This window comes from Myotis nattereri (genome assembly GCF_964212035.1).
Source record: "Myotis nattereri genome assembly, chromosome: 12".
NCBI lineage: Eukaryota > Metazoa > Chordata > Mammalia > Chiroptera > Vespertilionidae > Myotis > Myotis nattereri.
The window spans coordinates 65,664,733-65,688,014 of NC_138087.1; the positions used below are offsets into that span (position 1 = coordinate 65,664,733).

The 23,282-nt window shown below is 45.4% G+C and overlaps 1 protein-coding gene across 1 annotated transcript in view; it reads right to left on the reverse strand.

Moving 5' to 3' along the window:
* SUSD1 (sushi domain containing 1) overlaps window positions 1–19,020 on the reverse strand; it is a gene marked incomplete at its 5' end in the record, with an annotated part of 84,475 nt that extends 65,455 nt beyond the window's left edge. The window contains 4 exons of the mRNA XM_081103150.1: window positions 3,464–3,619; window positions 5,237–5,350; window positions 16,685–16,882; window positions 18,732–19,020. Coding sequence (XP_080959276.1) covers window positions 3,464–3,619; window positions 5,237–5,350; window positions 16,685–16,882; window positions 18,732–19,020 — 757 coding nt within the window. The remainder of the gene's footprint in view (window positions 1–3,463; window positions 3,620–5,236; window positions 5,351–16,684; window positions 16,883–18,731) is intronic.
* Between the last annotated feature and the right edge of the window lie 4,262 nt (window positions 19,021–23,282).

Here is a 23,282-nt window from a genome sequence, read left to right on the forward strand (position 1 = left end):
ATCCAAATAGCTTTTACAACTGACAGGTCTGAATGTTAAAAAAATGAAAGTAATTCTGAATTTCATAGAATAAGGGAAGAATGTATAACCCCCTGAGGGAAAGGAACAGTAATATATAGGGAAAAGAGAGCCCATCTGACCTAGGACTTCTTGTCTGAAACACTAAATGCTAGATAGCAAAGGAGTACTGTTACAGAGTTCTAAGAAAAATGGAGCAAGACTTCATGCTGTATTTAAACAAAGGAATGACCTTTCAGACCATGAGTGATACCAGGTATCAGCACTGACATTTCTTTTCTGGAAAAGATTTTGAGAAAATACTGGAGCCAGCAAAAAAAAAAAAAAAAAAAAAATCAGAATAAACCATGTCAAGAAAGAGAAAGACATAATAAAACACAACAAGGAGTACTGAGAAATGAAACAAGTAAAACTTAGGGTTCAATAATTGTTTATAATAAAATCATGATACTTTTGGCAATTGTTAAGAAAGGATTCCCAAAATAAAAATACCATAAGATAGCCCTGGCCTCAGTTGGTTGAGTGTCATTGGTGCACCAAAAGGTCGCCAGTTGGATTCCCAGTTAGGGCATATGCCAGGTTTTGGTGTGGTCCCCGGATGAGGTGCATACGGGAGGCAATTGATCGGTGTTTCTCTCTCACATTAATGTTTCTCTCTCTTTCCCTCTCCCTTCTTTTCTCTCTCTAAAATCAATAAGAACATTTTTAAAAAATAAATAACATAAACTAAGTTCAATCTCAATCTAGGACAAACTTTAGAGATGATTTCAACACTGCAGAATACAACATATGTTTCTAGATTTGATCCATCATTTTAACTTATCAAGATTTTTTTATCCCATGGAGGAATTTGTAAAGTATATATGTATAGCTTTGTCACAGAAATCATTTTCCAGCCTGTCCACCTGCTCTAGACTCCTCAACAGATAGTGGGAATCAAAGGTTGTCTTTTTTATTTTTTTAGTCGAGTTCTAAAAATAAAGAGTACAAATAACTACAGAGCAAAAATGTGGCTAAGCAGTCGTGGTATGGAAAATACTTGGAGCTCCTTGGTACTGATCAGCGCCGAATAGAAGTCACTACAGTCATTAATCAGTTTGCTTTGTGTACAGTCATTCAACAACCTCATAACAATAATCATTATGCCCAGCTGGTGTGGCTCAGTGGTTAAGCATTGACCCATGAACCAGGAGGTCATGCTTTGATTCCCAGTCAGGGCATATGCCCAGGTTGTGAGCTTGAGCCCCAGAAGGGAGCATCCAGGAGGCAGCCAATCAATGATTCTCTCTCATCACTGATATTTCTCTCTCTCTCCCTCTCCCTCTCTCTGAAGTCAATAAAGACATATTAAAAAATAATCATTATGACTGTTAATAACTATACCTGCATGTCATCTTACACATACCAGGCATTGTTCTAAACTCATTATTTATTACTGATTACTTCCATCCTATTTAGTCTTCAAAATAACCTGGTGAGGCAGATGCTATTGTTACCCCCATTTTACAGATGAAGCACCTGAAGTTGAATAACTGGACTTACTGTAAGTCAGGAAGGTAAGTAGCGGGAAGCCAGATATCTGGCTCCAGAGACCATTTTTTAAAAATATATATTTTTATTGATTTCAGAGAAAAAGGGAGAGGGAGAGAGAGATAGAAACATCAATGATGAGAGAGAACTACTGATCGGCTGCCTCCTGCATGCCCCACACTGGGGATCGAGCCCAAACCCGGGCATGTGCCCTTCACCAGAATCGAACCCGGGACCTTTCAGTCTGCAGGCCAATGCTCTATCTACTGAGCCAATCCGGCTAGGGCAATTGGTACCTAATTTTTTTAAACCCACCTAATTTAATCCTGCAACATTGGGCTTCTGCAATCATGTGGCAGGGAATTTGCTAGCTGAAACAACAGGATATTATCAGATGTCTTTTCTGAAGGATTGTGCTCATTTGTGTCAAGAATAGATCAAATGGACCCTTGGAGGGATCTTTACCTCGGTACAGGTCAAGAGGGAGAATGCATCAGAGCATCAGAACCTGTGGTTCTGGGTGAGTAAGAAGCCATGTTCTCCTCTCCCTTTCTTTTCCCTGGAAACCTTTAAATAATAAAGCTTTTAAGCAGTCATTAGGTCTGTACAAACCCATCTTAGAATCAGCAGTCTCTTCCTGCCTTTTCTCTTCATTACTATTCAAAGATTTTCTAAGAAAACCAAAGAGCTATACTATCATGGCAGGATGTAAGTAGAGGTCAGATAATACAGTGGCCACTGACAATTAGGAGGGTTTTGCCCACCCCATTGTACTCAACCAACATATGCCCAGAAAACTGACCCCTAAGCTACTGAGGTTCCAAAAGTTACACTCCTCACTTATTCCTGTGGGAGGTGGGTTCACAGCTCTAATAGGAGCAGCACTCTGACCTCCCGGGAGCCAGCATCACGGTGCCCAGCCCCTGGGGCCTTAGGGGACAATGTGCACAAGCTGGTACATGCCAGAGTCACCCCAAGAACAAACAGCCCGTCTGGGGTTCCAGGAACCTGCAGACGACACACCATCTCTGAGGACCCCTCCTTGTTATTTATTATGAAAATGTTCAGACACACAGAACAGGAAAAGGAACATTACTGCCCAGAGACATGGCTCAGTGGGTGAGCATCAACCTATGAACCAAGAAGTCACGGTTCAATTCCCAGTCAAGGCACATGCCTGGGTTGCAGTCTTGATCCCCAGTGTGGGGTGTGCAGGAGGCATCCAATCAATGATTCTCTTTCACCATTGATGCTTCTATCTCTCTCTCTCCATCTCCCTTTTTCTGTGAAATCAATAAAAATATATTTTAAAAAGTAAAAGGAACATTATACTGAACTCCCATAGACCCACACCCATAAGAATGAACAATTATTTACATTGAAAGTACCTTATAGATCTAATAACACGAGGTACTCATAATAATATCCCAAATACTTCAGCATGTGTCTCCCAAATAAGAATATTATCCTAAATGCCACTGTTATCCCATCTAATAAAATTAACAATAATTCTCTAATACGAACTAATACTCAGGCCATGTCCAAATCTCACTCCTATGCCCTGTCTGGTATTGCTCGGTGGTCATCCTGCACATTGAAGGGTCTCAGGTTTGATTCCCAGTCAAGGTCATGTACCTGGGCTGCAGGTTCAATCCCTGGCCCCACTTGGGCCGCATGCGGGAAGCAACCAATCAATGTCTCTCTCTCTCTATTCCTCCGTCCCTTCCACTCTCTCTAAAAATCAATGGAAAAAAATATCCTCAGGTGAGGATTAACAAAACAAAAACAAATTTTCTTACAGGAGCGTCCCTCCCTTAAATCACACCAGTCCTGGCCCTGCCCTCTCCCTTCGCCAAATCCTGGACACTGTCCTGCCACCACCCAGTTGCCATCGCCACAGCCCCCTTCTGAGTACCTGTGCAAAAGGTGCCGTCGTTGGGAATGAATGTCTTGTTGTTGTTTGTGGCTCGATATCCTTCTAGGCAGATGCAATAAAAGCCTCCAAGCGTGTTGTGGCAAGATGTGTGGTTCCCGCAGACCACAGTGGCCCCAAATTGGCACTCGTTTTTATCTGTTGATACATTGAGACAACATCCAGGAAAAGCCATCCATCCATACCATGTTCAACACCCCCCTGTCCTGTGCTGTGGACTCGGGAGTCAATAATCTGGGACATATTCGCCAGCCTCTTTCCCTGGCACTGTGCTCCTCCGACTATAGGACGGGGGCCCCTCGGAGTCACGCGCCAGGTATGTATGAAACCACGAGGGAAAGCCAACATCCCCGTCCTGAAATCCATCTTATTTGAAGATTGGGAGGAGGGGGTTCTTTTTTACACTTTAAAAGATCTTGTGTTAGTCCTGGGGAAATATATCCAGCAGAATCCCAGGTTCCCAGCTGAGCCATTCTTCTTGCTTTCTTCATGAAAGCCAGAAGGGGACGATTTTACGTGCAGTGATTAACTGGGAAAACTGTTACTTCTGAGTTACCAGGAAACACAAAGGTATGAGTGCTTTAGCCTCACCCAGGAGCAGGGCTACTGTTGTGGCAGGAGCAGCTCCTGCAAATGGTCAGCGGCCCATGTGAATGGTATTCGTTGCCCAGTGAGGCGGAGCTGGAGTGTGGATGCTTAATGAGTCCACAGAAGCTACCCTGAGCATTTTGAATTCAATAATTTTACATCAGTGCAAAATGAAAGGAACCCTCCCTCCCGTCTGCCCTCAGGCCCAGGAGTCGGCAAACTTGCTGTAATGGGCCAGTCACAGGCCCCTGGTTACACTGTTCGGCCATGCTTTTGGAGCCTGAAAGCAGCCATAGGCAATAGGTGAAATAAATAAACAAGCAATGTGATTGTGAAAGCTCATATCTGTGAAGTAGAACATGACTTTTTGAACTTTAGGGAGAGAAAAAAAAAAATACAAAGATATCACAACAAAGTTGTGTACACTGCCGGTCCACAACCTCAAGGCAAAACTATCAATGTTTTTACTGCAGGTAGCAAGATTGCCGGGAGGAAACTGTGATGATAGTAGCACTCACTACTGTAAGTTGCTGTGAAACGCTCCCTCTCTCTGAATTGGACTTGAACCTGGCCGTTGTCTCACTCTCATGGCATGGTAGATAACACGAGGCAAAAAAATAAGCTCAAGTGCTTCTAGCTTAAAGGTCTTTATGTTCTTTTCAGTCACCCAGGACTCCAAAAGGTCATAGCCACACACAATATGGAGGATGGATTCTGCTTGACATAAGACTCAAAGCAACAGTATTTCATCAATTAGCCAAAAAGTCTAATAGGCAATTGTGTTTTGTTTTTTCTCGTGATACTAATATAAGTAGTTTTATATCAGAACAACCAGAGAAATTAAGAAAACTCAATATTGACTTAAGTTACTAAGTTAAATTCAAGACCTGAAACACATTTCAAATATGTAGTAGGCCAGAGAGTCTCCAGAAATTCAAGTTCAATGACCTCGAACATGAGGGCTACTTCCTTGGAAACCCTAGAGACAGGATATATCCAAACACTAAAACAAAGAGTTATTATAATTGACAAATCTTCTTGTACCAAAAACAGTGAAGAAAAAAAATAGCAATGTTTCCCTCCCAAGGACATCAACTCTTTAACACTAGAGAATCTTAGTTCTTGGTTCCTTCAACTTTTCAACTTAACACAGGATTCAGAACTTACCAATACACTGAGTCCGCCCATTGCCCACAAATCCATATTTGCAAATACACATCTTCTTCCCTTCTCTTTCCTTGCAGGTGGCATGTTCGTGGCACGTGGCACAGATGTCTAAACCTGAATCATAGATTGTATATTTCAGAAAAATAAAAATTCAATCACCTCCTCTAGACGGATCATATTTTGGGTAGTAAACATTTACGGCAGAGAACCAAAATTTAAATACCAAAATTAAAAAGGAACTGACCCCTTCCCTACTCATTGCCCACAGAGTAAAGTGCAAATTCCTCTACCTGGCAATCAAGGCTCTTAACGGCCTGACTCTAGGCTAGCTCCTCCAACTTCACCCTTCCCAAACCCAAACCATACACGGTATTCTCTGGGGAGAAGACCGACGCGTCTTTCCCATACATGCTATCCACTCCTACTTCTATTAGAATGCCTATCCCATCCAGCCGGCTTGGCTCAGCGGTTGAGCATCGACCTATAAACCAGGAGGTTGGGGCACATCCGGGGTTGCGGGCTCGATCCCCAGTGTGGGGCATGCAAGAGGCAACCGATCAATGATTCTTTCTCATCATTTGTACACACACACACACACACACACACACACACACACACAAAAAAGCCTATTCCTCCATCTCTGTCCAGCCTAGCACCTATTTCTATTTCAAGACCCAACTTAAACCTCATATTCTCCCTGACATCTTCCCCATTCCCTCATTCTTGAAGCAAATTAAATGTATCTTCCTCTGTGTTTCCCTAACACCTGTATATTCTCCCATCAACCACGTTAATTTGTCATTATACTCTGTTCCAGCTCTGTCTTCCCAGCTTGGAATTATGAAATGATGATGTCATTTGCCCATATGTCTTTATTTATACAGTGTAAACATTCTATTTTTATTGACCAACTGAAAAGAGGAACCTATCATCCTACTTGCTATACTTCAAACAGCAAATGGAGGGTAGAAAACCTTCTCTATTACCCGATCCATTTTCCTTTCAGGGAAAAAGTGAATGTGTTTACAAAGCCAGTGAGATAACAGCAGGGTCCCAGCAGGATGCCCAGATCCCAGTTACTTAGATAAGCAGCAAAACTGTTTGGGGCTAAAACTCCTGAAACATCCAAATCTATCAGATGGTGATACATGGCCCAAGATAAAACAAGAATTTCTACCCGAAGCTACTGAGCTATCGTGTTGCACAATCAGTGTCTGTAATTTCAGGAGTGGCCCTGTAAGGAGAACCTTGCGCATGGAATTTCATCTCGGTCTTGGCCCCATTACTCCCCTGGTCATAAAGACTTAGCCCTCGAGGCCAGGCCGCTCCAGGCAGGAAACCAACTGAGATAGGGAGATTTCTCAATACTCTTAACCATGCTTGCTTGCTTTTTTTAAAAAAAACAAAAGCTAACACAGAAACGAGACAAACCACCACTTATTACTAATACCAAATTAACCATGGAATTTTTTAAAAAATTTATCAGATCCAGACCATAAAGAAAAATACAACAAATTTGTCAAAGGTAGAAATTGTAGAAGTCCTACTATCTGACTACCATGTAACAATATCATAAAACTCCAAAATAAAACATAAGACTAGCGTTCCCATAAGAAAACCTACTTGCAACTACAGAACACTCTCCCAAATAATTCTTGGGACAGAGGATATAAAAATTGAAATGTTTACTACCAGATATAAAAAGTTGTCTACTCTAGAAAATTTGAGTTTTACATGTCTTTATGCTTGAAAGAGAGAAAGCAAAGCAGACAGCCAGGGAAAATACACACCCTAGAATTTTAATGCAGGAAGCTTAAAAGAGCTGAAAAAACAAAATAGAGATTTATGGGGGAGGGTTAGGATTTACTGAAAATAAAAAAGATGTTAAAAATTAGCCCTAACTGGTTTGGCTCAGTGGATAGAGCGTCAGCCTGCAGACTGAAAGATGTTAAAAATTAGAAAACATATTCAAATTCATTAAAAAAAAAAAATCTTTCCCAAAAAGTCAGTGCACCATAACGACCAGTAAAGTAGTCAAAACTCAAGTAAGACTGGGGAGGGAGTAAAAAAGAATGTGCACAAACTTAGGAATCAGAAAGAGCTTATAACAAAAATACATGAAACATTTTTTTTAAATATGTTTTTATTGTTTTCAGAGAGAGGAAGCGGGAGAGGGAGAGAGAGAGAGAAACATCAATGATGACAGAAAATCATTGATCAGCTGCCTTGGGCACGCCCCCTACTGGGAATCATGCCCCTAAGCCCACAACCTGGGCACATGCTCCAACTGGGAATCAAACCATGACCTCCTCGTTCATAGGTTGACAGTCAACTACTGAGCCACACCTGCTGGGCCATAAAACATTTTTTAAAATGACAAATGAAAGACTTCCAGTTAAATACCACAGATTTAATACACTCTCAACCCCACCCCCCACAAAATGACAACAAGGACTAGGAAGGTGTGGACCCTGGTAGGAAAGATGATAGCAGACGAAGGACATTAACAGTATTTCAGAAGATGGAAGAAGTGGACATATGGGAATTGCCTGAGAGAGGAAGAACTAAAAGCAACTTCCAAAAAACTCAGGAATTAAGGTCACTGAGTACCTCAGAAGGGAGAGGCCTGAAAATTCAAGGAACTGCGTGAAAATATGTCTAGGGAGTAGCTAGATACCCAGATCCCCCGCACCAACCCGGGCATCAGATGGAGTTTTACAACGAGGAGAAAATGGACCAGAAAAGCTCCTGAAAACAGGGATAACAGACAAAGCCCAAGTGAGAATGAGCCTCCTACATATGGGTAAAATATATGTAAACATTTTGACATTTTAACACATAATATTTTAAAACAGTTCCTTAGGGACACTGTCAGTTCTCATCACATGCAACCAAAATTCTGGAAGTACTTTTAAAATAGTGGATCCTGCCCTGGCTGATTTGGCTCAGTGGATGGAGCAAGTGGCCTGCGAACTGAAAGGTCCCAGGTTCGATTCCGGTCAAGGGCATATGCCTAGGTGTGGGCTTGGTCTCCATTCAGGGGTGTGCAGGAGGCAGCCAATCAATGATTCTCTCTCATCATTGGTGTTTCTACCTCTCTCTCTCTCTCCCTCTCCCTTCCTCTCTGAAATCAATAAAAATATTTAAAAATAAATGAATAAATAAAATAATGGATCCTGGGTCAAGTTCACAGTCCCAGTTGTGATCTACCAACAGTGACGAACATTCTCCCCAGTGTGTGTGTACAGTGCAATAATAGATATAAACACCATCTAATAAAACCAACCAAAAAACGGTAAAATGTTTGATTTTTTTCTTATATGGTATGCTTGTCATAAAGATGGCAACATTTATATACATTCAGTTCCATTTGCTAATGCTCACCTGAGAATATTTTTCCCATCGAGTTTTAGAGAGTGGAAGAGAGAGAGAAACATCAATGTGAAAGACACATCGATTGGTTGCCACCTGCATGCACCCCAACCAGAGAGGGGATCGAGCCTGCAACCCAGGTATGTGCCCTTAACCGGAAATAGAACCCATGACCCTCCGTTGTGTAGGTCGATGCTCTAACCACTAGTCACGCCAGCCAGGGCCAGAAACTTTCATCATGTGGAAAATGATTGCTACATATAACTGCTGAGTGAACTGAATAAACACACCAAGAAATTAAGAAACAAATAAGTCCCACCAATTCAGATAAATTAAAGAGAGTCCCATCTGAATTCGTGAAGGACAGAATCTAAAGTATTTTTAAATAAATTTAATTAAGTTCAAATTCATTCAATAGATAGAACCAGACAAACAAAGTATGGCCCTGGAGGAAGGCAGCCAGGTATAGAGGAAAGTACTGGAGTCCAATTCATGTGTGACCTTTAGCAAATCACTTAATCTCCCGAGTCTCAGTTTCTTCATCTGTAAAACAAGGGCTTTGGGCTTCTCAGATTTTAAAATGCATTCAAATTACCTGAGGATCTTGTTAAACTGCAGGCTCTGATTCAGTTGGTCTGGGGTGGGGCCCTATATATTGCATTTCTACCAAGCTCCCATCTGAGTAGCTGGGTTAAATGGCCCCTGAAGTCCTTTCCCTCTAATGTTCTGACACTTCATCCTCAGGATGCCTGTTTTAAAGGTCCATTAAGAATAATTTAGCATAAGTGTAACTCCAAGGACAGTACCTGGTTTGTTTGGCTCAATAAATGTTTGTTCCCCATACTGGCAAAAAAGACCAACTGTATGCTAGGCTACCAAAGACTTCTCAGCCACAATTAGCACAGTCTGCACAGCCTTGTAGGGTGGCCCCCTGAGTTCAAATGCCTGAAGGACCAAGTAGCCTCTTGGGGGAAAAAAAACTTGTCCTAAAGGAAAAGGGCAACCCCAGCCATCGTGGCTCAGTGGTTGAGCGTCAACCTATGAATCGGGAGGTCACAGTTCGATTCCTGGTCAGAGCACATGCCTGGATTGTGGGCTAGATCTCCAGCGTAGGGCGTGCAGGAGGCTGCTGATCGATCGATGATTCTCTATCATCATTAATGTTTCTATCTCTCTCTCCCTCTGCCTTCCTCTCTTTCTAAATAAAAATCAATAAAAATATATATTTTTTAAAGAATCACCTGGAATTAGGGTGACAAAACTGTCTTGGTTTTAATACTAAAAGTCCTGTGTCCTGGGAAACCCCTCAGTTTGGTACAAATCAAGACAGTGGGTCACCCTACCTGGAGAGCTCATTAAAACAGAACCAATCCCCAGAGATTCGGATTCAGTAAGAGTGGGGTGGGCTCTGAGAATGTGCATTTCCAACAAGCTCCCAGGTGGGCCACACTATGAGTTGTGCTGCAAGGCTAGCTCAACCTCAGGATGCGGGTCAGAATCCTGGGAAAGGAAAAAGTAATACTGAAGAAGTCTTTCACCAAGTCTCAACTGATGCAAAGCACAGCACCGGGAGCAATGTGACAGAGAGAAGGACCCCAGGAAGAGGAGCCCATCAGGCCAACAGAAAGAGCGCTGTGAGTTTGCTATAACCTGATTCACTTCACTTCTCCACGCTGCAGGGACCAAGCCAGTGTGAGCCACATCCAACACAGAGAGGTTGGCACCCAGGCTGGCATCTTCTCTCTTGCTCCCTAGTGACCGTACACTGTCAGTCCTTCAGTTTGGTCTGTGTTGTTAGAACTATAAATGCTATATGAGCTCTAAAGCGCTAGACTGAGGTCATTTACATAAGTATTTATGTCTCTTTCTGTAGATATTGTTATCATTGTTAGAAACAAGTCACACAAGATGCAGTGCCTGGTATTGGTCAGAGTCATTAAGAGCAGGGTTAAGAGAGAGATTAATTGGGCAACCGTCCCAAAGCTGCCACTTGCTAGTTGTGGAATCCGTAATAATCCCTGTGCCTCAGTTTCCTATAAATCTGTAAGATGAGGATAATAACAAACCTGGTTGTTGTGAGAATTAGAGTAAATGAGTTAATACATGAAAAGCAAATAGAATATGTTAGGCATTATTATAACAACCACTCAACAACTCTTTATTAATGAATAAATGACAGCTAGCCAATTTTACTAATGAAGAGAGTTGATAAATAACTGCATTGATGCAAAAACCCAAAAAAGGAACGTTTTTATGTGAACAGATGCCTACCCGTTCATGGGGCTGATATTCTAGGAACCATAATATCTTATTTTACATAACTCCCTGCCTACCCCACATCCCTCCAATCTCCTGGGTAACACCTGACTCAAAAGTTGGAAGTTCAGCTTCCTCGCGTTTTCAGCGCTGCTCACCTCTCCCTCCTCTCCACCGCACACCAAGTAAACCCACACCTCAGAGGGAATGGTAGCTGCCAGCCCAAGCAAGCTCCTCTCGCTCCTGATTTCAATACCAAGCAAGAATTTAAAGGTACTTCTGAAATAACAGCAGGTGGACTTTGACAATACAAAGGGAAGGAGGTAGTTGAAAAGCACAAATGGAGTGCTTGCATTTGAATCTTAACCTAATCCCCAGCCATTCACAGTTAGACCAGCAAATGCACAGCACAACCTCCTGAGATCCGGAGTCTCACACTGATGGAGCCACGTGGAAACCAATGAAACGACCTGAGGAAAGAAGCAAAGGAGGCACCAAACTCAGGAAGAGAAAGCATCTCCCATCTTCTACAACATGGCATAAAATTGCATTGCTCTTAAGAGACAACATCAAATTCCAGAAAGTGAAGGAACCCAAGGAATCTCATATACTCTCCTCTCCAGCATCCCTAACAGAAACAGGTAAAAGCATAGCCTCTGCTTTTAAAATCCTCCAAAACAGAGAGCACTCTATTCTCCCAAGCAATGGAATACTTGCAGGGCAATGTGAAACAGATGGTATTTCCCTTCTCAACCCAACCCATGGCTGACATTGCCTACAAGAACCCATAACCTTTCCTCCCATAAAACGGTTATAGGGCCCTCAGCTTCCTTTCTGTCTACTTTCCCCTTTGACCAAGAACCACTTGCAGTGGGGCTATGAAGGAGCAGAAACTTGTTTAACATGTCCCTTTCTCCTTTTTGTCCAACCACTCCTTTCCTTAATCATTAATCCCTTAGGACATCAGATTCAGGTCAGTATCAAAATATCTTCATAACAAAGCCTCAGGTCTGTTAACCACAGAAACAGTTTCCTCCAAATTAAAGATAACATCTCGATTTCAGTTGTGTTTCAGCCCCCAGCCCTATGAAAGCAGACACATCCTCATGAAACCAGACAGAACAATGCCATGGCTGACATCAAGTCCTGATACAATGAAAACTAACTACTCCCTACACTGGCCCCAACCAATCAGTAGAGCCCAGGACCCCACCTCCTTGACCCACCATGATTAATGATTTTTCCCCTATATAGCCCATTCCCTGGAAGTCATCCGAGAGCCAGGTCTTTGAGCACTAGCCTACCTGTGACTCCAGGCTTAGTGCCATTTCCTCAACTAATAAACTCTTACTTTCTTGGCTACAAATTCCTGTTCGAATTTGATTGGGCTTTGATGCACGAAAGCAAACACACCCCTTTAGTACAGTAACAGGGCCCCACCCCTGACCTCCAAATCAGGAACCAACCCTTATTAAGTGCCCCCATTTCAATGCTTTTGAGTTTTGAGGAGCCCTATATATTTTTTAAATATATATTTTATTGATTTTTTTACAGAGAGGAAGGGAGAGGGATAGAGAGTTTGAAACATAGATCAGCTGCCTCCTGCACACCCACTCCTGGGATGTGCTCGCAACCAAGGGTACATGCCCTTGACTGGAATCGAACCTAGGATCCTTCAGTCCGCAGGCTGAAGCTCTATCCACTGAGCCAAATAGGTTAGGGCAAGGAGCCCTGTATTTAGGCCACACTTTAGGTTCCTGTCCTGGTGTCACTAGGCTATGTCATTCTTGAGCAGGCTATATACTTTTCTTTAAAATATACTTTTATTGATTTCAGAGAGGAAGGGGGAAGGAATGAGAGAATCATCAATGATGAGAGAGAATCATTGATTGGCTGCCTCCTGCACACCCCTCACTGGGGATTGAGGCCACAACCCAGGCATGATTCCCTGGGGGAATCAAACCGTGATCTCCTGGCTCATAGGTCAACACTCAACCACTGAGCCAAACGGGCTGGGCTAAATACTTTTTTTTTTTAATCTAGCAATTCAGTCACTGTCCCTGCAGAGCTGAGGCCAATAGGCCACTTGCTACCTCAGGCTGCAGAGCCTCAGGAGCCCTTTTTAGAATTTGACCAGAAGACTGCCCAGAACCAAGTCTCTGGAGGTAGACAACAGGCCACGGTGGCGATCTTCCTGGGCTCTAATCCTGCTCCCTTACTTGGAACCACTGTAAGTCACTCCAAAACAATTCACTCCCTGTTTTCCCTCTTTCCTCTGCTTCCCGCTCCAAAGAGTGAATATGCTGCTGTGATTCAGGATAACGGAGTGAAGGCCAAGCCAATGAAATACAGTAGTAATGTCAGGTGCACTTTTTACAGAACATCTTCCCCAATCCTCCCCACCATTGCTCCCCCAAGATTTTCAAGGCCTCTGCCCATCCTCCTCTGGCCTTCCAAACCCCAGCCAGGCCTGAGCCAACAAGTCCCCCAGCCACTCCCACACTCAGAGCAATGCCAGAAAAAGGTTAAGAAACAGGACTGACTGGTTCCACCCATCCTTACCAGGCCTAACCTCTCTATTCCCCTCAGGCTTGACACCCCACCCACCCACGCACCAACCAACACCCTCCTGCTCCACCAGCTATGCTCTCACACTTTGCTCACACAGGCCATCGGACTGGCTCCCCCAGTCTCTCCTCGCTGATCTTCTCGCCAAAACACCTTTAATAACAATTAAATGCAATTCAGTGAGAGACGGAACACACAAATGGACAATGGTCAGGCCATCTATAAAAATAGAACTCTGACCCACAATCTATAGCAATCAGCCCAGGAAGTTAAACCACGACCTCTTTAGCAATCAGTCCCAAATGGCCAGGGCTTAATAAGAGCCAACTTCCCTATTTTTGCTCCCCTGCCCCGCCCCAGCATTTCAATTTAGGACCAATCAGGGAAGGCCAAATATGCTCCCCTAACCAATCATATAGGACTCCTGTTGATAGTGTTACTGGAAAGGGGAATTGGCCCTCAGCTGGTCTGCCTGGGGCCAGCAGGTAGGGTGTGGATTCTTGATTTTGTGTAGGAAAATTTTCACAAGTCCAGGTGGATTTTAGAGGGTGTTTATTAAAGCTGGGGACAGTGAATCAAGGAGGGGCTAGGATAACGGGAGGGACTAGGTGGGGAAATGAGAAGTCAGACTAAGAAGTCAGAGAAAAGGGGGCCTTGGAACAGGTTCAGGGGGCTTGCTTGTGACAAACTGCCCCATCCATTGCTGCCCTGGTTGCAAGCCTCATGGGGTCCTTTAGTGTTTAGGAGATGTGGGAGGGACAGCATGTGCTGGGACCTTGGTTTTGAGGGTTTTAAAGGCTTGGAGTTTAAGGGAAGTTTTAGGGGAGGATCTCAATAGAATATTCATCAGTTTTATGCTGATGTACCAAAATGAGATTTATTCTCTTAACTTCATTGGGTGTGATTGGCAAATGGCAATAATTGGATTTCTGCTCTCTCCCTCCCTGAGCAGGGTGATTTAAGCTATTTACCCTGTGGTTGGGGAGAAGTGCAAACCATTTACTCTTAAGTGTCTTTAATTTAGGAAAGATGGGATTTACTACACGGCTGCAACCTGCTGTTTAACTATCTGCCTCAGTTTCCCTATTCTGGCTTACTAGCCTGTCTCAGCAATAAGCCGCCTCCAGCTTCCCCCTGTCAACATCCAACGAGGGCACACCTGAAGATGTCCCCTTTGTTCCACTAGAACAGTGGTTCTCAACCTGTGGGTCGCGACCCCTTTGGGGGTCGAACGACCCTTTCACAGGGGTCTCCTAAGACCATCAGAAAACACACATATAATTACATATTGCTTTTGTGATTAATCACTATGCTTTAATTATGTTCAATTTGTAACAATGAAATTGGGGGTCACCACAACATGAGGAACTGTATTAAAGGGTCGCGGCGTTAGGAAGGTTGAGAACCACTGCACTAGAAAGCTTTACACTCCCCTGCCTGCCTTTGAGTCTCTGACAAATGCGATGGCGGCTATAGTAAGCTCTGACGAAATCGCCGTGCCTTTTCTTATTTGGGTGGTCTTCATTTATTTCCATATCAAGTTCCTAACACAAGCCATGGTCCCTACTCACAAGGAGCTCTTAACAATTACACTGGTGTAAGCATCTAGAGGACCATAGAAATGTGTATGTGAATAGTGTGTGCCCCATACAAATATGGTACGGAGGGTAGGCATGGGCATGGTGTCTCTGGTACTGCAAAGGGACCAGAGAACATCAGGGGGCTTCCAGGGAGTCAGGACAGCGGGGTTGGTTTGAAAATATGAATAGACTCACTGAGGAGACAGCTGTGGGGGAAGGGACGAGCAGTTCTCCATTCTTCCCCTTCTGTCCCCTTCCTGAAACTAAGCTTTCTCACTTGTAGGCCAACTTTGCCTATCAACCTGCTCCAGGAAATATCTCATTTATTTTTGCATCTTTATTTTCTTCCTTTCTACTAAATAAAGCCCCTAAGTCTAAAATGTTCTGAGTCTGCTTTACCACCTTCAACCTCCCGCAAAAACATTGCTCAGCTGACCTGGCCAGCCCCACTAAAGGCTACCTTCCATTTCCTTCTCTTCTTTAAAGAGCATTCGCTCTGCAGCCAAGTCTCTGTACCCTCTAGAGCAGGATTTTCAACCTTTTTCATCTTCTGGCACAGATAAACGAATTCCTAAAATTCTGCAGCACACCAAAAAATATATTTTTGGCCAATCTGACCCTAAAAGATTAGGCATAATTTTGATTCACTCCCACCAGATGGCTACTGTTGTGTTGGCCGTTGTCATTCTTTTATTGGACAATCTAAGGGGAAGGAGGTCAGTGCCCCTGACTAAATAGTCAGGTATTGCATGTTTTTAAAAAGTCTTGTAGCACACGGGTTGAAAATCACTGCTCTAGAGCCCTTTGTCTCTGACTCGCACCCTCACTGCTCTGCTGGAGCTGGCTCACCTCAGACCTGAGTCACCAAATCCAAAGCCTTTTTCTTCTCCATCTCCACCCCCTTGGATTTTCCTCCCCCCGGGTTCCTTGATGCTATGCTAACCCCATCTTCCTCCTACCTTTGTAGCTGTTGCTCTTTCTCCTCTACAGTCTTCTACCATCTAAATTTGATTTCCCAAAAAAATCTGTCCTTGGTCCTCTAACTCTTATTAACCACAGGCTCCAAGTGACCATCAAGTCTACATCATTTGCAGACATCTCCTGTCACAGTCTTAACTCCCTACTGATTTAACCCGAAAGCCCTAACATCACCTCCAATCCAGGTTATCTAAAACAACTAGTCAGCCAGAGATGAAAACTAGAGGAGCCTGATGATGTCATTAATTGTTTAACGTAATCAAGCCAGGAACTACACAGCTTTCAAACTTAAGTGAGATAATAAACTGCCATATTAAAAAACACATCCTATCTAATAAAAGAGTAATATGCAAATTGACCATGACTCTAACACACAATATGGCCGCCCCCATGTGGACAAAGGATGGCCAGCAGGGGAGGGCAGTTGGGAGGAACCAGGCCTGAAAGGGAGGGCAGTTGGGGGTGATCAGGCCTGCAGTGGAGGACAGTTGGGGGAGACCTGGCCGGCAGCGGGAGGCAGTTAGGGGTGACCAGGCCAGCAGCGGGGGAAGTTAGGGGTGATCAGGCTGGCATGCATGAATTTTGTGCACTGGGCCTCTAGTATATAATAAAACAACTAGTTATCTTTCTTCCCAAATCTTTTTGCTCCTCCTAGAGAACCACAGACCCAAGTCACCCACTCCGCAACCCTTACTGTCATCTTTCATCTTCTGTTCCCTTGTACCTTCATGTCTGTTAGTAAGTCCTTCGGGATCCACTTCCCCCTGACCACTACATTCAGTCCTCTTCTCCTGCTGTCCCACTGTGAAGCCAGTCCTTAGAATTTCTAGGCCAGCTACTGCCACAACTTTCTCAATGGCTCTATGGCTCCAGTCATTCCCCACTTGGTCCACTATAAAGAAACCTGCTCTTAATAAAATCAGGTTCTCCAAGGTTGTAAAGGAAGGGAGAATGCCTACATAAGGAGAGAAGGTTCAATCAGGCAACCCTGACTTCTATTTCCCCAAATTCATTCCACAGCCTTTAAGTACTTGCAGATGGATGACCTGAGAAAGTTACTTTGTTCAACCATCTTAGCCCAACAATTCGATGAGACTACTGTATATTGGACAGTTTGCTAGTCTAGAGAGTCTTAACACAAAGATCCTAACAGGGGGGAGGGGGAAAATGGATGGAGTGGTGGACACACAATACAATATATAGATGATGTATGACACCTATATAATTTTAACTAATGTCACCCCAATAAATTCAATTAAAAATTATACACACAAAAAAAAAGCTCATTCTGAAATAGGTTCCCAGGGTCTACAAGCGTTTATGCACACTGCCATGGGAGACCACGTTAGGGAAGGAAGTTAGAAAGCCTACGAGAGCACCGGATGTACAAAAATGGCCACTTCAGAGGTTGAGCCATCAAGAGAAATACCCACCAGTGATGGTAAAAGTCCCAAATAAAGAAAATTTGGGGGGACAGGAGTCTGAGCTGCAAAGCACCCCCCCCCCCCTTTCTCCTTACATAGAAGTTCCTTCCACTTCAGGATCAGTGTTTGGTTTTATTAAGGAAGTTAGTGGGTTTCCTTATAGCCACTTTTTATATCTCTCTGTACAGACACCTGCAATGACTTCCAATGGCTTCCCACTGCCCAGAAACAACTAGGTCTCAATGCCACGGCGGGCCAGTTAAGGCACTCCGCCTTCTGGTTCAGTCCAACCTGCTTTCCCACCCCACTTCCCAGCCATCTCCTGCAAACCAACCAGAACTGCTGGGCCCTGCTTTTGCTTCCTGTCCCTGCCCCTCCGTCTGGAATTCACCGTTCTATACGCATTTGTGGAGTGCTCACTGTGCCTCTGCCATGAGCTGGGGTGCCTTTCTCTCATCTTCCCTTCTCCAAGTATCACCAATCCTAGTAGGTCTGGTTAAAGGGTCGCCTCACCCATGACGCCACGGTTCCTCAGCTAGAAGTAACCTCTCCCTCCTCTGACCACCCCCACTTTCTCAAAGCACCTATGGCATCTGCCTTCTCTTATAGTTGTTTGGATAAATGCCCCCTCTCCTACATGTCTGAACTCAACACTGCGTTTGAAGGGGGTGGTGGAGGGGGAACTAACTACTCCAATTGCCTGGAAATGGACTATTTGCTTGTCTGTCACCTGCAGGAGATGAACTCATTGAGGTTCAGCATAAAGACCTCATCAAACCCCCTATAGGGAAACAAAGGCCATCTGTTGAATGAATGAATGAATGCTTTCTTCCTGTAAACTTTATACTTTATTCTCACCATATGAGCACCTTACCGCATCATCTAGGTGAAAATATTAAAAGGTAGAACGAAAATTGCTTCTAGAATTTGTTGTGCAAAAGCTACTGCAGAGCCAGCAGCGTGACAGTGCAGCGGGAACGCCCTCCCAGGCCGGGCGGCTCACCCTGGGGCGCCGCTACCGCCCAGCCCCCAGCTCCCCTCAATCCCTCGGGGGCGCGGGCAAGGCCGTCTCCAAACAGGTCTGCCCGGCGGCTCCGGGATAGGGCGGGAAGGCCGGGGCGGGGAGCCCCTCCTGCTTCTCTGAGCCCCGCCTTCCCGATCCCCAACGGCCAGGGCAGCCCCACCTGCGCCCCACGCCCGAGCCTGCGCGGGTCCGGCCCAGGGGCGGGGAAGTGCGCCTCGGGCGCGCCCAGCCTCGTGGAGGCCCCGCCAGCGCCCCGGGGGCCTCGAGCGGCGCCCGCGCCCGTCCGCACTCACCGTCGGCGCCCCGCGCTCCGGTCGCGCCGCGGGCCAGGCCGAGCAGCAGCAGCAGCGACAGCAGGCGGCGCGGCGGGTGGCCCGCGCCCCGGGGCCCCCGGCCCATGCCGCCGCCGCGTCCCTCCGGCGCCCGCGTCTCCTCCTGGGCCCGAGGCGCCGAGATAAGGCGGCGGGCGCCGCGGGGAGGGGGCCGGCCCGGCCGCTTCCGGCGCGGCGCTGCGGAGCGGAGAGCGCCCGCGGGGTCCCGGGGAGGCGGCCCGGCCGGCGCCCTCGGCGGACGCTCCGTCATTCACTCGCCCCTTCTCTCCTTCGTGCACCTGCCGGGCGCGCGGGGGCCCTGGGGACACCCAGGGGCAGAGACAGGGGCCGGCCCTCGGGGCGCGTAGGTTCCCCCGTGCGAGCCGCCGCCCGGCAGATAGCGGCCCCGCTGAGCAGAGGGTCCCGACGGTGCCAGAGGGGACGGCCATCGCGCCCTGACATCCCAGCCGGTCGGGGCTCAGGGAGGCACCCCGGGATGGCAGAGGGAGTTGGAGGGAAGAAGGAGCAGGAACCTTGTGGGAAGTGGGAGGCCTGGGTGAGTGGCTGGAGCTCCAGGGCAAGAGTTTGTGGTGCAAAAGCAACACGAAGGGCGAGAAGCCGCTGGCCCGGGCGACCGGGTGCCAAGACCTTAAACTTTGGGCGACAGAGTTGTGGTGGGCGAGGGGCCGGCAGGGGGTCCTGCTGCTCCGGGAAGTCAGCTAAACCCCCGAGGATGAGAGAGAGGTGGGAGCGGACACCAAGCAGGTGAGAAAGGCATGTGCAGAGGTGGTGACAGGGTACAGTGTTCTAGATGCTTGGAGAGAGGCATCAAGATGCAAATAAATAAGACCTCATGACCAAGTAAAGGGGGTTGCGGAGAAGCTGTAACTCGATTTTAAGCTGAGTGACTGCATCAGGAAAGCCTCCCCGAGTCCGCTCTGGAGGGCTGGGACTGGGACTGGGGAGGCAGGGAGAGCAGCCTGGCGCGGCCGCAGGAATCCAGGCAGGAGAGGACTTGCCCCGGGAGCAGGCACTGGCCACGAGGGTGGAGAGGAGTGGCGATTGAGAGCGGTAGTGAGGGGAATGCACTGGATTTTATGAGCAGTAAAATGGAGGAGAAGGAAAGAGCCATAACCGATGTCACCTAGATTTCTGGTTTGGGCAACTGGGTTGATGGTGGTGGGAGTCACTGAGACAGATCCGAAAGGCGTTGTTATGAGTTGGGGCGGGCAGAGGCCGCAGGGGGGAGAAGAAATAAATTCCAGTTTGAAGGCTTTGAACTTGTGATGTCTGTGGGTCTCTCCAAGAGCAAGGGCCCCCACTACTTCACCCAGATCCTCACTTGCTTTCTCTCTCTACCATGAGCCTGATCTCAAACTAACCACCCGTGAACACACCCATATAAGGGCTAAACTTGCTGTGCAGCCTTAAAAAGAAGTAGTTAAAAATAAACTTCCTGGCCTCCTTTGTAGCAGGCTTTCTTATTAATTATTTTTTTTGTTCCTCGAAGATAAGAGCCTGCTTGGAAGAGTAGGAGACGGGCAGTGCGGGTATGGTAGCCTGTCTCCTGTTAGACAATTTGTTTGTTAAACTCAGTTCTCCGTGAACTTAGAAATCATGTAATTTTTTTTCAACAACAACAAAAGAATACATTCATTTAATAAATTTGTAAACCAACCTATATCTCTTCTTTTCTGCCATGCCCTCCTGCAGAATAAATAAATTTAAATGTATTTTTGAGTGAGTGTGTTCATTGGTGGTGATGTTAGGAAAAATTGTCCAAAACTTAGAAATGGCCGTGGGCAAAAGAGATGGTTTGCATGTCTTTCCAGGGGGGTGCTGGGTGTTGTCTAGTAGCCTTCCCGGAGATTATCTGATTCTATAGGGTTGTGTGCCTTTGATGGACTTTCTATGGGTGAGGCTGCTTTATAACTCTGTAAGGTAGAAGTTAACGTGCAGAAAGTTGATGATAATGCAAAAGATTCTTGTCCATAGTAATGCAAATGCATCTTTTCAAATAGAGATATAAATTATTTCTGCCAGGTGAAAATAAGATAAACCTAATAATTAGATTTTGTCCTATATGATATTAACCAGTTAATTAATTTTTATCTATTAGCTAACTTTATCATTCCTGACTGAATATATATATATATATATATATATGAATGATTATACTCATTTGAGGTATTTAGAGTAGTCAAATTCATAGACAGAAAGTAGAAGAGTGGTTGCCAGGGGCTGGGGAGAGAGGGGAATGGGTAGAGAGTTTCAGTTTTGCCAGATGAAAAGATTTCTGTGGATGGATAGTGTTGATGGCTGCAAAATAATGTGATTTTACTTAATGCCACTAAACTGTACACTTAAAAATGGTTAAATGGTAAAAAAATAAATAAATAAATAACAAAAAAAAAATGTTGGGTGCTAATTTTTCCTTTTATTTTACCACACTGGCACTAATATATAGGACTTTCCAACTCAACTTTGGATCCTGGCCAATCAGAATTACAAGGAAAGTTCCCTTGGAAAGCCCCATCCCCCAACCCCTGAGACTAAGAGGTGAGATTCTAAGAGAGCCCCTGTGGGCTGAGAGGCAACCAGGGGTGGGGAGGGAGAGGACAGGCAAAAGGAAGGTAAACACTAGTCCAGTATCTCCAGGCTTTCCCCCAGGCTGCCCTTCTCGGTCTGCTTACAGTGTAAAGTGTGGGGTTTGCCCAGTGGGTTTCCATGTGGGTATAAGGCCAGAAGTAAAAAGGAACAAGAGATCTGGATACCAAATATCCTGGAACTTTCCTGAAAAAAATCCCTAGCAGGTCATGGCACTCCTGACCAGAAATGATGTACAGCTTTTCCCAGAGGATGGCTTGGGAATTCTACCTAGCAGGCTTACAAATTGTAAATAAATTGCTCCTATGTGTGTATTTCAGGAATGGCTTGCATAGCTCATTGTAATGAGTTTGATATGCTCTGGTATTGGACGCTTGGCTTGAAGTTTGCATTAAGAGGAATGATTTAAATGTTTGAAACCCTTGAAAAAATAATAAAAAATGTTTTAAAGTTGGGGGAAACATGTTTGAAGCCTTTGAATTATGTTGGTTGAAAAACTGTGTGTTTGATCGATAAAAGTGAGTCTCTCTGTGTAATATCCCACGCCATGCTCACACTCACCTGTTCCCCGGTTGACATGAAAGGACCACGCTAGCCCTTCCACAATGGAGTCTTCATCTCAAGCAGCTCTATCCACACTGACCTGCGGACCCATCTCCACAGAGCAGTGCCACTGAAGACTGCCTCTAAGTCAAGTGAAGGCACGCTTCTCACTCTTTGATGCTCAGTGACTCCCAGACACGTGAGAAACAGTAGGATTGCTCGGCCTTTTCTGACATGCCTCTCCCGAAGACACAAACCAAACGCCCTGCCTGGAGTTCGTTTGCAGAACTTGGGTAGCAAATACATTCTTGGCCTGTGCTACAAGCGGTTCTATCAACATTTCGCCCACCCAAAACCAGTGTTCTCAGCAAAGCAAAACAAATGTGGATGGGAAGTGGCAGCTCAGTAGAGCAGGGAAGACCCCTGGCCCTCCCCACTTCCTCAGTAATGCCATCCCTCCTCACCGACTCCCTCAGCTCCCACCAGCAGAAGCTGGAAGACAGAAGATTTGGAGTTGGGAGCAAATTTCAGACACTCCCACAGACTCAGGGTCAGGGAGCAGCTGGCATAGTACTCACCAGTCCTCCCCCTTACCTCAGGAGGTGGGAACACCAAGTGAGACTAGGGCTCTGTCACCCAATTTGTCACACACACACACACACACACACACACACAGAGTCACTTGACTCACTTGAGGAAACCTCAGCTGTTGGTCTGTGTGTTCCACAAACTCTAAAAGGAAGCCTTGCTGACAGCCCATTTCCGGGCCCACAAACAGCTCAAGGACCCTTGCAGCTACCCACAGGCCCGAGGAGAAATGGGGCACACCCAGCAATGACCAGCACAATTGCTGAGGAACCCCACGGCAGCTGTGAAGGCTGATTCACCTAGACTTTCCTTGGTACATACTAGCTGACAGTGAAGACCCATATTATTGACCTTGGCAAATAGTGCAATCTTCAAAATATACTTTATTCAGTTATTTTACAATGGAACTTAGCTACAGGTTGTATTGGTTTCTTTGCTTGCTGCTGGTGTTGTGTGTGAGTGTGTGTGTGTTCCTCTTTCCCCTCTACCTCTTTCTTCATCTTTTTCTGGTACATCTTTGAGTATCTCTTTCAGAAAGTATGTCCAGATGGTAAACTTTCAAATTTTGCATGTCCAAATATATCTTGAATTTGCTCTCATAATTTACTTGTAGATTAATTGAGTATAGAATTCTGAATTTAAAATAATTAAAGAGTAGGTTAATGGAGTCTAGATTTCTGGGTCCAAAATAATTTTCTTTCTGGATTTTGCGTTACAGATACAGATCACAGGCTCATTTGGTTATAAATTCCTTTCCAGTGATGTGTGTCCTATGCTTCCCACACCAAGCTTTGG